At 44.0% G+C, this 17,324-nt stretch overlaps 2 protein-coding genes across 2 annotated transcripts in view; both read left to right on the forward strand.

Moving 5' to 3' along the window:
- slc30a8 (solute carrier family 30 member 8) overlaps window positions 1-5,181 on the forward strand; it is a gene marked incomplete at both ends in the record, with an annotated part of 28,262 nt that extends 23,081 nt beyond the window's left edge. Inside the window, 5 exons of the mRNA XM_080008203.1 lie at window positions 575-714; window positions 1,472-1,632; window positions 2,536-2,641; window positions 4,097-4,231; window positions 5,036-5,181. Of these exons, the coding sequence (XP_079864329.1) occupies window positions 575-714; window positions 1,472-1,632; window positions 2,536-2,641; window positions 4,097-4,231; window positions 5,036-5,181 (688 nt within the window). The remainder of the gene's footprint in view (window positions 1-574; window positions 715-1,471; window positions 1,633-2,535; window positions 2,642-4,096; window positions 4,232-5,035) is intronic.
- Window positions 5,182-10,807: 5,626 nt separating this feature from the next.
- The window catches only part of med30 (mediator complex subunit 30), a 47,207-nt gene continuing 40,690 nt past the window's right edge, over window positions 10,808-17,324 (forward strand). The window contains exons 1-2 of the mRNA XM_080008815.1: window positions 10,808-10,873; window positions 11,557-11,840. Coding sequence (XP_079864941.1) covers window positions 11,643-11,840 — 198 coding nt within the window. The 5' untranslated portion in view covers window positions 10,808-10,873; window positions 11,557-11,642. The remainder of the gene's footprint in view (window positions 10,874-11,556; window positions 11,841-17,324) is intronic.

Below are 17,324 nucleotides of genomic sequence, written 5' to 3' on the forward strand. Positions count from 1 at the left end.
GTGCTTCAAGAGGAGCTGGTGGTGTCCCGCTCCTTCCTGATTCCTCCTGTACTCCACTATGAGCACCTTGGTCTTGTTGACGTGAAGGAAGAGGTTTTTAGGTATGCAAATCGTAATGGGTCTGCGGCGGCAGGGAGCGCGGAGCAGATGATGTCCGTGTTGCGCCTCTCAAACGATGCATGTCAGGGTGCTAGGGCAGCAGTCATTTGAACACGGTACATTAGATTAAGTTTGTACAGGAACGATGGTGGACATCTTGAAGATGAATTTATCAACAAATAGACAAAAAAAAGATGTAGATATATAAAAATAAACAGTCCAAAAGCTTAACAGACTATATAGCTTAATAGTCAGAAAGAATGGAGAATTATTATAAAATATAATAAAAAGTGACGTAAAAAAATTGTCGTGTGTGTGTGTGTGTGTGTGTGTGTGTGTGTGTGTGTGTGTGTGTGTGTGTGCGTGCGTGTGCGTGTGTGTGCACACACACACACACACACACAAATAGCTAAATAAAATCAGTCATATAAAACTATACCACTCTGGTCCCCCTTCTTTGTTTCCATCTAACCAGTATGGCTGCCACACTGCACCAGTCCGGCCATGGGCACAGTCACGGCGGGCTGGGCTCCCACGGACACAGCCATCACCAGAAGAACAAGGGACAATACTCCCTGGTTCCAAAAAACAGCCAGGGGGACACGGAGCAGAAGGGTCAGGGAGTCAAAGGTCGGGGGTTCACAGGATTCTGGCTAAGGCTGTTGCAATTATTACACACATAATTTTTTATTCGATATTCTTCATTGTTTTTTATTTCAATGACAGTTCCACTGTTTCCATGGAGTATAACCAGCCTTCATGTCCCATAAACCTTATCATTATTTAAATACACAGACATTATATTTTTGTTTCATTTCTTTTGCGAATTTTACTTTAAAAGCTATAATGATACATCCAAAAAAGCCAAGCGATTTTGTGTGCATGGTCCTATGCATGAACATGTAGCTATTAGCTATTACATCCACATTAGATTCCACAAATTAGTTTCCATCCAAATATCCAGAGAAGCTGGAGAGCTTTGTTTATTCATAAAGAAAGCTCTCCAGCTTCTATGGACAATCCTTTTGGTTTTAATGTAAGGTGTCCTTGAGCATTGGATTGGAGTATTTATTATTTAATTTGTCATAGTGAGGTTTGGTGCAAATTTATAATAATAATAATACAATAGTGAAGTAAAAAGAAAAAAAATTATACACACACACACACACAGTACACTGTATTATTTTTTTTATTACATGTATTATTTTGTTTTACTATACAGTATCTTAAGATTAATTTGCTTTTGTAAAGGTTTTTTAATATTTATCGTGCCTTATTGAGAATTTGAACAAAGAGTCATCATTTCAGTGCTAACAAGACACTTGCTGCAGTGTCTTTTGAAGCTTTAACACCATGCCGTCTGATCTCACAGTGACATCTTTTTGCGGGTGGGCTGGGCCGGGGTGGGGGGGTCTGTCAGGAAAGCGAGCTCAACAGGCCAATGCCAGCGTCCGCGCCGCCTTCGTGCACGTGGTGGGAGACCTGCTTCAAAGCCTCAGCGTCCTGGTCAGCGCCATCATCATCTACTTCAAGGTGTGTGTGTGTGTGTGTGTGTGTGTGTGTGTGTGTGTGTGTGTGTGTGTGTGTGTGTGTGTGTGTGTGTGTGTGTGTGTGTGTGTGTGTGTGTGTGTGTGTGTGTGTGTGTGTGTGTGTGTGCTCACCTCAAAGTCACTAAGAGCGAAAAATGACATCCACAGTTTGGGGTGAGGAGAGGACAGAAGATGTGTTAAAAGCTCTGAAAAAGACTGAATGACTATTTTCAGTTTTCTATTTTTCATTTTCGGGCTTTTTGTATATATTTGAAAAATTTTACTCCACTTTTTATTCTGTTTTATTATTATTTTATTCTTAAAATTTCTGACTTTTAAGCTTTTTCTTTAAGGCTTATTTGATACTATTCTTATATATTTGAAATTGTTTCGTTTTATTTATTTATTATTATTTTCTTTTTTGTTTTTGTTTTCCGACAGTCTAATTCTCATTTTTTTCCTCAAAGAACGACAGAAAAATAAGTCGGCGTGTAGAACGTTTGTACAGGAAACCGGTTTCTGAAGTTGCCTCCTCCAATAAGGAAGAAACACGCCGGTACGGAGGCTCGTGGGAATACACTTGGCTACTTTCTCTTCTCTTCCGCGCCTCCGCCGAAACCAATTTAAAAACAATAAAACGTTCCGGTGTTTTGTGTCTCGCCGCTTGCGGAAGCTGAACCGGACGAAATGAAAGAAAGCGGCGCGAGGAGCCGGGCCCCTGGCGGACGCAAAGCCTCCACTCGCACATGGGCTTTTCTGTCTTCCCTGCAGTGATTGTGCTGAGAGCTCATGATCTGCATGTGCCGGACTCCTCCTCCTCCTTCTCCCCGGGCAAGATCCCTCGCTGTCTCACGGGACATAATAAAACTTTACAATTCCTTCTCATCTCTCTTTGTTTTCTCTGTAGCCGGAATATAAAATCGCCGACCCCATCTGCACTTTCCTCTTCTCCATATTTGTCTTGGGCACCACCATCGCCATCATGCGGGACATCCTCATCGTCCTCATGGAAGGTAAGGATGGGAGGGAACCGCACCAGGGTGATTTACTAGGGAATCGGTTTATATTTGTTTTATTGTATTTCCAGTTTTAATCTACATTTTAGTCTCTTAGTATGAAGTAGTGTCGTTTTTTATTTATTTCAATTCCCCTTCTATTAACTTTCAGTTTTAGTATTTCGCTTTTTGGTGTTCCGTTTCCTCTTTTGTATAATTTAATAATGCACCTTCCCCGCAGGTGTACTCCGTTTCTTAGATAAACATTTTCTTCCATGGTTGGATATAACACTGTGATATCTGAAATGTTCCCAAACACAACTTCCTCTTCTCCGACCGCTCAGTGGCTGCATCCGTCTTGGAAACGCCCTCTTTTTTTTTTTTTTGTAAAATAATGTTTGGAGCTTAACATTTCCATAGTACTCACTTGCAAAAATGGAGACATAATATTTCCATCAAAAAAACCCCCAAAACTATAGATATTCATCTTCCATTTGAGTGGTATTTCTATTGGGTTTCAAAGGCCGGTATTTTCATTTCAGTTCAGTTCTCTTTTTTTTTTTCTCGTTTTCAATATTCTTTTTCCATCGTTTTTATTTTTATTTTTATTTTTTTAAGTTTTTCGTTAACTCACTCTGGACTACACTGAGCGTGTTCAAGAGCAGGTCAATCTGCTTTCTATAATATCTAAAAAGCTTATGACAGGAACTTGTGGTTTTATCGAAGCGCGATGCACATCTCAGTGACTCTCAACCTTTTTCCACATCAGGAATTCTCCATTTGACACACCTTACCTGAGAATATTTTAATTGTTTAAATATGATTTAGTCCAAACTTCCATACCTGTCTATAATATATTTAGGGGGATAACCATGAAACTAGGATCAAAACAGTCATTTTTGTACATTCTTTAACGTCTTAAAATAAAATAACTGTGAAGTTTAACCACTGTATTCATCGTTTTCGCCGGGGGCCCCCTGGAACCATAGTGAAGGACGGCTGGGGGTCCCCGCACCCTACGTTGAGAACCACTGCAATATCTGCCGTCTGTATTGGGACGATCTTGGAGTCAAATCCTGGACTGGGTATTGTGGTAGTGACAAGCAATGATGTTAAAAAAAAAAAGTGTGTGTGTGTGTGTGTGTGTGTGTGTGTGTGTGTGTGTGTGTGTGTGTGTGTGTGTGTGTGTGTGTGTGTGTGTGTGTGTGTGTGTGTGTGTGTGTGTGTGTGTGTGTGTGTGAAAGATAGTGTCAGATTTCCACCGTGTATCGAGAGGGGACTGAAAAAGACAACTGTGAAGCTTTATCCTCGCAGCTCACCTCGCGGTGGCCGTCAAATTCATCTCCCCTGGAAAGCTCTTGCGGCATAAGTGAGCGCTTGACGGATCCCCGGGAGGCAGAAGGGGAGAGCTCAGGCTATGCGGACTCCCCCGCCTCTCATCTCGCTGTGTCCGCTGTTCTCCGTCCGTGCCAGGGACGCCGGGGGGGGTGAAGTACGGCGAGGTGCGGGACGGCCTGCTGGCGGTGAAGGGCGTGACGGCCGTCCACAACCTGCACATCTGGGCGCTCACCGTGAACCAGGCCGTGCTGACGGCGCACGTGGCCATCGGTGAGAGCAGTTGGAAGCAAGACATGACCATTCAAATTTGAAAATAAATAGAAACATTTGGCAAATTCTTATTATAACTCTTAAATTAAATGATGAACAAGTTCTCCCAAGTTGTATAAGGTGAATGTAGAGTGGATGTGGATGGAGCAGATGATTTCTGCTCTTTCCAAATGTTATACATAGGGGCGGGGGATTGATACAGCATAGTATCGCAATATTTTTCCCCATAATATTGTATCGATACTCATGACACCAAGATTTCATTTTTACGCCAACGACGAACTGATTCAATGAAGTCACTGCCATCATAATATTCCGCTAAAAAATAATTTTCTGGCTGTTATTCCACGGCATACTGTAACCCAGAACGGAAGGAGATTGTGACCGTGTTCCACATTTGGTGGGATGCTGAATCGGTGACTCATCTCGGGCGCCCGCCCTGAAGCTGTGTTGACAGTATACCGATGTGTGTGTGTGTGTGTGTGAGGCGTCCGTGTTTTACAATGAGTAGCGTGGTCACAAACGTGCAGTTGAAGCCTCTTGTTTTACGCCCCGGGTGAGATGATCCAGTGGCTGAGTGCGCTGCCAGTCCGGCCACGGCGCACTCCTCGCAGAGAAGGGTGGGAGGCGACAAATGAGAAAGAAATGTAATAAAGTATCGCAATATTTCACAGTATCGTGTCGCAATACTGGGTCTACTGCAAAACACAAAGAATCGCAATATTATGGTTATCGTGAGATCCCGGGCGGCTCCCACCCATACTTAAACACGTGTTTTACCTCCCTGTCCCCGGCGCTCCTCAGACGACTCCGTGGACGCCCAGTCAGTCCTGCGGGAGATGACGCAGGCCTGCTTCTCCTCCTACAACTTCCACTCCATCACCATCCAGATGGAGAGGCAGGCGGACCTGAAGCCCGGGTGCACCCTGTGTGAGGACCCCAGGGTCTGAGGAGCCCTCCCAGGGGGACGCTGGGAGCTGGGTTGGCTTTTTTCTTTGTTTTTGTCGTTTTTTTTTTTTTTTTTTTATGATCACCCGGTGTTTCAGCGTCACGTGACGTTTTCCTAAAGGAGTGGGAAGGAAATGCCTGCGGGCCTTTGCCGAATGGGTCACTGCGGCAAGGGCGAGCGTCACCGCTTTGAGCATTCCCGTTGCCACGTAGAATTCACAGGTGTTGGAGAAGTCGCGCACTGGTCTCTGTTCTCCCAAACTTTTTATGTCGAGTTACACCTTTTACATATTTTGCGGTTGTCTTTGAACTGTTTGTTTTAGTTTCTCACGTCACATTATGTCTGTTTAGTGTGTCTATGTTAAAATGGAGGTCATGTGTGCGCTGCTTGTCCCCAGATGACGTCCATGTCTGATCTGCATGTTTTTTTTTTTTTTTTCTTACCTTTAATTCTACAGCCATGGTGGAGGAAAAAGTAACCAATATTAGACGACGAAAGTTATAATTTGTATTTTATAAAAATTCTTACCATTACCGGTGTACTGTTGTGAATAAAGTGAGGTGAAAAGTTTTCATTCAGTAATTTTTCTTTTTTTTTTTTTTTTTTTTTTTCAAAATACTGTACAAATAAAGTTTTACGGCGCTCATTGTGACTCATCTGATCCAGCTGTTGGATATGTGTGATACCGGTTTCGTTAACACATTGCACATTATACAAATTAATAACCCCGTTCTGGCTACTAGAACACCTTTAAATAACCCATTTCAACCTGTTTTTATTTTATTTTATTTTTCAAATGTGGCACCTTGAGTTTGCGCGATTACAGCCTTCATCGTAACGGCCACAGCTCGCCAGTTAACTCATTATCGAAACGGTTCAAGGAAATAAATCCATTTCAGACGGACAGGAAGGCTGTACGTGACGTAATGTTGTATATGATGATGTCATCATATCATTGTTAAATATCATCACGTTCTGCCACGTTCTCTCTTTATTATCACTCACATCGTTTCTCCTTCATCATGTGGGATATTGGGACAGTACTTCTACGTGTGGAATGTGTGTTTAGCCATCGCCTGAGCGGCCAGACCGCTCACATGACTGTGTGTGTGTCTTGCTCACGGCAGGCTCCTTTGCACCCCTTCCTTAGTTATTTTTGTTCTTGCACACAAACCCCCTCACCACACACACACACACACTCACACACACATTCCTATGCACAATACCCTCACACTATACCTCAGGGGTTCCCAAACTGGGGCTGGCGGACCCCTAGGGGTCGGTGAAGGAATTACAACGTGTCGCCGCAAAATGATCATTAATCATTGTTTTTCCTCATCGATTATAGGGGTATAGCTGAGCCCGATTGGTCCGTGAAGGAAATGCAGGCAGCCCACCGCAAAACTATTATTCAACTTTTCTTTTTTGTTATAGTAACGGGGGTATAGGTCAGGGGTTCGCAAACCGGCGTCACTGAACACCAAACTAGGGCCCCGAAAAGGAATTGCAGGGGCTCGGCAGAAAAAGTGGTATTCAAATTTCCTTTTTTGCTATCGATATACTTTTCCAAAATGTGCAGTACTGTGTATATATATATATTCGACCTACAGTGGGGCAAAAAAGTATTTAGTCAGACACCAATTGTGCAAGTTCTCCCGCTTAAAAAGATGAGAGAGGCCTGTAATTTCCATCATAGGTACACTTCGACTATGAGAGACAATGGGGGGAAAGAATCCAGGAAATCACATTGTAGGATTTTTAATGAATTAATTGGTAAATTCCTCGGTAAAATAAGTATTTGGCCACCTACAAACAAGCAAGATTTCTGGCTTTCACAGACCTGTAACTTTTTCTTTAAGAGGCTCCTCTGTCCTCCACTCCTTACCTGTATTAATGGCACCTGTTTGAACTCGTTATCAGTATAAAAGACACCTGTCCACAACCTCAAACAGTCACACTCCAAACTCCACTATGGCCAAGACCACAGAGCTGTCAAAGGACACCAGAAACAAAATTGTAGACCTGCACCAGGCTGGGAAGACTGAATCTGCAATAGGTAAGCAGCTTGTTGTGAAGAAATCAACTGTGGGAGCAATTATTAGAAAATGGAAGACATACAAGACCACTGATAATCTCTCTCGATCTGGGGCTCCACGCAAGATCTCACCCCGTGGGGTCAAAATGATCACAAGGACGGTGAGCAAACATCCCAGAACCACACGGGGGGACCTAGTGAATGACCTGCAGAGAGCTGGGACCAAAGTAACAAAGGCTACCATCAGTAACACACTACGCCGCCAGGGACTCAAATCCTGCAGTGCCAGACGTGTCCCCCTGCTTAAGGCAGTACATGTCCAGGCCCGTCTGAAGTTTGCTAGAGAGCATTTGGATGATCCAGAAGAGGATTGGGAGAATGTCATATGGTCAGATGAAACCAAAATAGAACTTTTTGGTAAAAACTCAACTTGTCATGTTTGGAGGAGAAAGAAAGCTGAGTTGCATCCAAGGAACACCAGTCCTACTGTGAAGCATGGGGGTGGAAACATCATGCTTTGGGGCTGTTTTTCTGGGGACCAGGACGACTGATCCGTGTAAAGGAAAGAATGAATGGGGCCATGTATCGTGAGATTTTGAGTGAAAACCTCCTTCCATCAACAAGGGCATTGAAGATGAAACGTGGCTGGGTCTTTCAGCATGACGTAGTGGCTTCGTAAGAAGCATTTCAAGGTCCTGGAGTGGCCTAGCCAGTCTCCAGATCTCAACCCCATAGAAAATCTTTGGAGGGAGTTAAAAGTCCCTGTTGCCTAGCGACAGCCCCAAAACATCACTGCTCTAGAGGAGATCTGCATGGAGGAATGGGCCAAAATACCAGCAACAGTGTGTGAAAACCTTGTGAAGACTTAGAGAAAACGTTTGACCTCTGTCATTGCAAACAAAGGGTATATAACAAAGTATTGAGATGAACTTTTGTTATTGACCAAATACTTATTTTCCACCATAATTTGCAATTCTTTAAAAAAAATCAGACACCGTGATTTTCTGTTTTTTTTTTTATTTTTTTATTTTTTTTCTCATTTTGTCTCTCATAGTTGAGGTGAACCTATGATGAAAATAACAGGCCTCTCATATTTTTAAGTGGGAGAACTTGCACAATTGGTGGCTGAATAAATACTTTTTTTGCCCCACTGTAATTCGCGTGAGGTCACCAGAGCTCCGTCTGCCAAGGGGTCATTGCTGGAAAATATGTTTAGGAAACCCTGCTATTAAATTGACCCTGGAACTTGACATCCCCTACTCTTGGTTTCCTTTGCCATCCTCCATTGTTTCTACCCCCGGGATGGATGGTGCTCAGGGTGAGAGGTGGGGGAGACGGGTGAGGGCTGAGCGTGCGGCCTCCCCTTCACCTCCCTGCTCCCGAACAGATCCCCGAGGAAACCAGATCTGCGAGCATTTAATTAATGCTCGCAGTGGCCGAGTAATGCACTAGGTAGCGGATAATCCCTTTAAGGCCCGATACCCCCTCAGCGCCAGATTATTACACAGTCGGTGTTGCCTCACAAGGGACGTTCTGTCTCTCTCTCTCTCTCTCTCTCTCTCTCTCTCTCTCTCTCTCAGTTTCTCTTTCTTTTTCCTGTTGCCTCCATAGAATCTTTATTTCTTGCCTCACGGCAAGAAGGTCCCGGGTTCGATTCCCGCCTGGGGCGCTGTTGGCACCGTGCTCCGGGCGGGTTATCTCCCAAATGGGAGCCTTTCTGTGTGGAGTTTGCATGTTCTCCCCGTGCTCACATGGGGTTTCCTCCACCTCACGTCAGTAAGGACCCCCACCAAAAACATGCACCCATCATTGTCTGACCAGCGATGGACACTCGTCACCAGGTCCCCAGCCAGGATGGGTTAAATGCAGAGGCCTCATTTCACCGGCCACCATCCAAAGCGTGTGTGTGTGTGTGTGTGTTCTTGTGTGTGCATGTGTTGTAGTGTGGTGTGCTGCGTGATAATGAAAGATTCTTCTTCTTCTCCCTGTGCCGCCGCTCTGGGTTCTCCATCCTCTCTCTGTCTCTCTCCCTCCCTTCTCCTTTTCCAACTCTCTTTTTATTTTTCTGTTTTTTTCCACATTTCATTTGAATGTATTATTGTTTTATTTCTGATTTTTTTTTTTTTTTTTTTTTTTTTTTTTTTGCGCTTGTACCATTGGAATCACAGCACACGGGTTAAATGAAGAGGTTTTTAAAACTCACTCACGCTCTCTCTCTCTCTCTCTCTCTCTCTTGGTTTCTGGTTCTTTTTCCTTTTGCCTCCAGAGAATCTTTATTTCTCTCTCTCTCTCTGGCTCTCTCAATTCAGTTCAACTAAATTCAAAAGACTTTATTGATGTGGGGGCAAACAAACTTTCACGTTGCCAAAGCAAATGGGGAAACGAAAAAAGACAAATATAACGCAAAATTAAAACAGAAAAAAATAGTACGCGTTGCAGTGAAAAAGTGAAACAACAAGGTGACCTAAAATAAAGAGAGATTTTTAAGGTTGCAGAAATAAACCAACAAATAAACAAATTACCTAAAATAATAGAAAAACGTGAACACGGCTATTAAAAATATATCAACAGATGACTGGAGATAAGATTATTTGGACTTTTAGACTCCCTCTTTCCCTCACACACACTCTCTCTCACACACACACACACACACACACATACATACACAAACAAAATATATGTATATTTAGTGTTTGTGATCTCAAGCAACTACCACAGCATTTTATGTATATATGTATGTATACACACACGCACACGCACACATACACACACCTAATTCCTGCCACAAGTGGATGTTTAAATAGATTCAAGATTTTTTTATTTTTTATTTCTCACATACATATACATACTTTCATACATATATGCAGTGAAATGTAATGCAACGCACCCGGTGATAGCACACTATGTCCTAGGAAAAAAAGAAATAAAAGTAAAGAATTCCTTTCTAATAGACCGACTAACTGACTCCTAAAACGTAATACAGTAAGTTGAATACTTTGTAGAATAAGATAAAAATATATAGAATAAAATGAAATAAAATGGAATAGATAGAGGGAATAGGCCTATGTATGTACAGATATGTGCAATGAAAGTGGCATGTGAATTAAAGTGGCATGTGAATGTGATTGATTCCCGGGTGTAAAGAAATAAGATATCTAAAGAGATATAATCACAAGATTGAATGGTGCTCACTTGGGGATATTCGTGATCACGCTGTGGGCGTCGTGTGTTGTTTAGTGTGAGGGTGGGAATAAATTGGACTGGGTGCAGGAACTCACCGGCAGGGGGCGCGCCCACATCTAGTTTGGATACCGTCCGGTGACAGCGCGTATACCGTACATACCGTAGTGTTCATACATTCGTTTCAAAGCAGGGAGCGGTGTTCACGGCTATTTCCGTGGGCACGTGATCGAGTCAAACGGTGAGTGAGTGGTCGCGCGCGGCAAACGTGACATCGCCGGTGTCTGTGGCGCGAAGGAGCTGCTCCAAAAATCCAAAAAAGAAACTTTTCGTCGCGCGCGCGCCGCCTGCTGTATTACGGTAAGGGCCAGTCGCGAGTCCGGGTGAAATCCCGCGATACTCGGAGCCGCCGAGATCTCGCGGGCGGCGCTGGGGATGTGACACATGTCAACAGAGCGGGCGAGTTGTCGCGCTGCAGGTAACGTCGTCGGCTTTCGGGGGCGTCGCGATGGGTTTTCCGACAAAAGTACCGTTTTGAATGTCAAGTGTTGCGTTGAACAGTGGGATTTGTCATGGAACGCGGCTTGAGGAGGGGAAAAAAAGTACCGTGTGCTTGGCGACTGTGATGACTTCCCACTTGACTGTACAGTACGACCGTGGTTTAAAGTGGTAATCCCCGATTGTTAAAAAACGTGTACCTGGATGTACACCTACTTGATATTATGAATGCCACGTTGTCGTTGTGTGTTATTATACAATGTCTTTATTCTTTTTATTTGATTAATATTGCTGCCTGGTGTTCCAACGTTAATCCAGTGAAATGTGGTGCTGATAGTAAGGTGACTGTGGGCTAGAGCTGGGCGATATAGTGATATAATATCAATATGGTGACATAAGACTAGATATCATCTGCGATTTTGGTAATATTGTAATAAACAATAATAAACAGCTGCATTACAGTAAAGTAATGTGATCGTATCAACTTTGTATACTTTTTTTTTTTAGCTGTTCTTACTAATGCCTCTACCAGTTTGGTCATGAAATACACGCGTGTGAATATCTGAAAAGCGCCAAATTATAACTTTTATGACTTCAAATTGGGGATGGTTACTCACCCTCTGCCTCTACTCACCCCTTTATTCTGCCCCGGATCCTTCACAGTCCTTGCAGGCATGTGAGGGTGTAGCGCTGTGTGGAAAAGTCTCCCAGTCGCTCCCCATCTCCACCACAATCCGGCTGCTGTCACCATGACCACGCCTCCCTTAGGAACGCCGTTCGTCGGTCAGCAGCAGCAGCAGCAGCAGCAGCAGCAGGCCCAGGCGGCGCAGGCGGCGCAGGCGGCGCGGGACGTCAACACGGCCTCCCTGTGTCGCATCGGCCAGGAGACTGTCCAGGACATCGTCCTCCGAACCATGGAGATCTTCCAACTCCTGCGCAACATGCAGGTCGGTGGAGGGGAAAGGGGGTGCTCCTGTGTTCCTCTCTCTCTGCCACGCCCTCTCCCTGTCTAATTGTCTGTCTGTGCATTTACATCAGGGGCGTCACCATTATGAACATATTGGTGGGTGCACAATTTGGCCCAGCGGTCTGTGAGTCGTCTAGTTTCTTCCAGAGTTCTTATCCATCTCAGACTTCTTTCTTCAATTTTCGATCCAGAAAAACATGGTTAAAAATAAATAAAATCCTGTTTCTAGATTTAAAGCCGAGAAATGGCTCCGCGTTAACTACGTCTGTAGTCCCCCTGCGGTGTCTACGGCAGTAGTGAGCTGTTGATAATTGATAATAAGACTCCGCCAGAAGGCTGCTGGCAATGTCTCTTAAACTTTTATTGCACATCCTATTACTATTATCTTATTGTTTTACCCAAATTTCGCCACGCTGTTCATCCCAGTTTCTGAGTCAAAGACACACAATATTTATGTATAAAAATGATCACGACCGATATATATAATTAATTATAATATGTATATTATAATTCACATTCCGTAATGTCCAACCAATGATCTGTGAAATCTCCTACCATGAGTTCTCAATTGTTGTATTCCTAATCGTAATGTTTGTGTTTAAAAAAAAAAAAAAAAAAAAAAGTGAAACTCTGTAACTTTGCTACCAAGTCGAATGTGGCAATGGTGTCGGTGCGTACCAGCACTTCTCACAAGCTGCCGGTCTCTGTTCTGGCCTCTCAGTGGACAAATCAAGTTTGCCACACCCTTGTCATTAACAAGTCATAGCTTTAAAAATATTTGCTTGAATTGCACAGGTGGCACCTTGTTTGGAAGCTCAGATTCTCCACTTTCAAATGATGCGAAAGAAAAAAAATTTGAAAGCCGCCAAATGACCCTAAAGTATGCGGTGTGCCACATATGTTTCCACAAGAACTGCGTACGACCATAAATTGGCCTTTAGCTTGTATCCATCTGTTGTCACCTGAGGGTAATTCACGTGGCGAGGGGTCTTCTGATTCCGGGGCGGCTCATCCTGTCATTCTGATGCGGTGTGGCAAGTTAGACGCTCTGAAAAGCAACTGTCTTACTTTACCTGTTGATTTTAAGGCCCATATTTTTTTTTGAGTGGACCAAATGGCCGTCAATCGTAACTCCTATGATTTGCCCATTTTTGTCTCGATATGATGCCTGATTGCTGAAAGTTCCTTTGCTGGACAACTCCTAAATCAGACATCTCGGATGGTTTATCTTTTTTTTCCCTCTTACTCTTGTTTCTTCCACTCATTTTCTTTCCTCCTCCACTGTGGTCGCCAAAGAGTTGGAAGCCCTGCCTCAGTACGATGGCCGTGTCCATTTTGATAATAATGTATTAAAGCGGTAAGGGTTCATTAAAAGAGTCGTCAGACTAATCTCCTCGTCCATCAACATCCCATTCCCTGCCCCGCTCCGGTTGGATCCGTACCCGACTACTCAACGTGGGGCTCTTTCTCTGGCTCAATCCAGTTCGCAAGGTCATCAACAGATGCTTCCTTGATATTTTTCTGAGCAGCGAAAAACACATTTTAGTCCGCCTTGAAAGTTTGGAACACAGCTCGGATCGTGTAAAGGGTTCGCCAAAATCACAAGCATTTGTGGGATTGATTTTGTTGCATCAAGTCCTCCTGTATCAGTTGCCCTATAAATCGGAGCCCAGTTTAAATATGGTTACTGCTGCATCCTAAAAGCTTATACGTAGGCCTATGGATCCCAGAGCCGAGTTCAATGTGAGAAGTCATAATTTCCTACGGACATTTCTCCTTTTATCTGAACGCTCGACTTACACCCAGCCTCCAGAGGGAACTTCATCTGATAGGAAAATTTAAATCTAATATCAAGAGCATAGAGTCGAATGCTATTGGTTGCTGTAATTGTTTTGAAACTTGCTTACTTTAACCACATTATACCATTGATTTTATGCAAGTTTTGGCTCTGATGTATGAACGTCTGAATGTGAAACGGGGCGTCGCTGTAAAAGAGCATGCAGGCTCAGACAACCTACCTTCTAGAAATAAAGGTTAGATTTAAAAATACCCCCAAAAAACAAAACAAAAAAAAACCCAGACGGCCTCTGGAGGGTAAACGCAACCCAACACTGCATTTATCTCCGAGCCAAACAAAAGACTCGCCTGCTCTGCATTCTGCGGCTGCTCATCTGTCCGTGGCATCTTAAACGTTCTCCCTGCTGGCGTGATTTAGTTTGGCCTATCAAATTCCCACTTTGACATTTAGTGTGTTTTGTGAGTGACGCAGAGCAGATGCGGCGGCTGTCGGAGACAATGCGCGGTGGCGTGGAAGTTTGAATATGTCCGATTCGTTATGTTCCCATCTTCCGTCTACCTTCCTATGGAGTAACAGAAACCTGTTACTCGATAGGAAGGTACTTGTTCTTTTGCGGTCAGAAGTACAATGCGAGCTGAGCTTCTGGTCTTCCTGTCTGCGCGGTGATGTTGACCGGGTCCCCTGCGAGCCGCTGGCTCTTTTTCAGATATCTGTGTTTTTTCAAGATAGAAATGGGCTGTCAGGGCGTGAAGGCGGAAGAGGCAATAACCTCATCAGCGGCCGGCGTAGGTGGGATCCGTCTGGCCGGGTCTTATTCTGCCCCCCCAGTTCACAAGTAGGTCAGCTTGTCCTGAGGAAGGCGGGGTCGGGCCTGGATATTGACGGCGTGCCACCGAAAAGATCCTTCTACACCTTGTAAAATAAAACAGACAGCGAGGCGGGGCACAGGAGAATACATTATGTGCAGGCACATCTGAGCTGCAGGATGCACAAGCAGCCTTGTTGTGACTTGCGTTTTGAAGATGACAAGCTTTCTTTATGCTCATAAAACACTTCACATGTCTTCCCTCCCCACTTGCTTTTCCTTCGTCCCCGTCCTCCCTTCTCTCCGGCTCATCTCATGTTGTCTCGGATGTTTTTTAACCCCGCCCACCCCCTTTCCTCAGAGGCTCTTGTCTTTTCTCTCAACATCCTCACGCCTTATTATTGTTAAACAACCGCCGCAGTTACAAGTCAGTGATAAGGGTGCGAGATCGGTGAACAACACAGGGGGGGTTTGTAGCTGAGCCGGGCTTCGGTGCTCAAGCTGCGGGGTAATTTTGTTATCATAAACCTACTACATTTACTACATGGTTATTATGCAATTAGAAACAACGCTCGGTGCAGCACTTTCATTGGTCACTTTGGTGGAGGGGGAATTTGTCTCTCAGGTGAAGCGGCACGATGATTGCACCTTGCACGGTAATGGCGGTGCACTGACATGAATGGAAGGCTGCTAACATGTTATTATATAGTCCCGGGGGAATGTTCACTCAAACTATTCATTCTGTACTCCTTTTGATTGAGGAGATTGGAGTGAGCTCTCACATGGAACCACCTATAGCGGTGGGGGCGGTGGTGGTGTAAGAGTCACAGAGAAAGTGTCCCCATTACCCACCGTGCTTGTTTTGGCTCTGCGCGCCCCCCCTGGGATGCCCCCCTAGGTGGTCGCCTACAGTATCTTGCCTAGAGAAAGAGCCTGAAAGGCTGCGGCATATTTATAGTGAAATCGCCTATTGGCGATCAACTCCATCGATCGCAATTGACATTGATGACAGATATTTTTATTTTATTTAGCCAGATAAAAAAAATATAAAAAGGGCACCAAGGTGCCGATGGGGCATCAAGGGGCAAAAGGGCGGGTGCTTGGGCACTTCCGCTCCCCCCTGCACGTGCCTGCCGCTCTATATAAAAATCTTGTGATTATAATATAGCAATATATAATATAATCTCATAGAGAAAGATTTTGATTTATTTTATTTCCTTAGTTTCTTACTTATATGGAAAAGGAAAAACGTAATTGGAGCAGAGTTTTTTTTCGTTTTTTAAATTTCTCCTCCAGACAGCGGTGGAACGTGCGCGCGCGCGTGCTGGTTCTGGCTCCTGTAATTGTCTTTTTTATTCTAGATCTATTTATTTTTGTTTGTTTCCTGCATGAAAGTTTTAAACACAGCTGAGTTAAGGGACTGTCCCGTTCCGTCCTATTCCAAAATAAAAAAACTGTAAATCCCCACTGTCCCATCTCCGTGTTGTTTTCCGTTGCTATGGGACTTAATTTAGTAACAGCTGGATGTTTTTATGGAAATACTTTACTTGTAAACAATTAATCCTGCACTTTTGTAACTGGGAGTATATAGCATCCCAACACGATGTTTGGGGTGTTTGGTTCCGGTTTCTAAGGTAGCGACCACAAAAGTTTACCTATGTTTGGCGAAACTTATAATACCGTACTAATAAACAAAGCGAATAAAAAAACCTCACAGTCTCGATTCACATTGGTTAGGCTTTTGTTTAAATAACTGACCCAGACCACTCTTTTCAATGAAAATAAGTAACATTTTTCTGACTGCTTTTCATACGTACAAATAATAACTACCCTTTTAACTGAAAAAAACCATCAATAATGCAAATCAGACCGGTTTTAGATGGAAAAACAAACAGTACACACAAAACTTAAATCCCTATTTATTTCCCCTTTACACCTATTTCCCAATATCAAACAGGTCAATTTAACTACCTAGCCCGACATTAACCGCAACCGTGGGTCCACACACACACACGCACTCAGTCACCCGCACACATGTGTAGATGGATACCGTTGCAGGCCTGTGTGTCGCTCAGGTGCGGTGCTGCCGAAAGACAGTCGTCGGCAGAGGGGAAAAAACAAGTCCAACTCACAAGTTGTGGTCCGGAAAAATAAAAGAGTGGCGTAGGTGAAATCCTCGTTAGGAATCACTCGAAAAAGTCCTTCACAAGTCCATCGGCAAAGGCGTCCGCCGATCCAGTGATTCACCGACGTTAGTTTAGCCGACGCCCGCACTACGCATTCACCTTAATACACTGCGATTAAGCCAGAAATGTACGTGGTCTTAAACTAAACCTTCTCCGGTTTCTTCAATCATTCACCGCGCTACCTCCCCATCCTCTCGTCTTTCTCCCGTTCTCTCCCTGATTCCTGCTTGCCTCGTCGGTGCGCCCGCACATGCCTCTCCTCCAAGCGAGTGAGAGAGGGTCACGTCACTTCCTCTAACTGAGCCGAGGCGTTGAACCGCGCTAACGTCGATCGATATTCTCCCCTTCGCTCCCCCCACGCCCCCCTCACGCCCCCTACTCTCGTTTCCTCGCTCTTAACCTCCGGCCAATTACCACAGGTGGTACTGACGGATACCTCCAGTAACCAATCAAACAATATCGCTTAGAACTGTTTATTTTAACTACTTATTCACCTATTTACATTCTACCCTATTTATGATTAAATTGTCTTACTCTTTCATTTAACCATTTTTCTATCTTTATTAAACTAAAATCATTTCAGTTGAATTGCCTTTTAACTTTTAAGAACTAACTTGTTTTAATCCCTTTAATTTACCCTGGGCTACAAGTATAATTATAATAATACAGAGTAGG

Source organism: Zeus faber, assembly GCF_960531495.2.
Source record: "Zeus faber genome assembly, chromosome: 1".
Classification (NCBI taxonomy): Eukaryota; Metazoa; Chordata; class Actinopteri; order Zeiformes; family Zeidae; genus Zeus; species Zeus faber.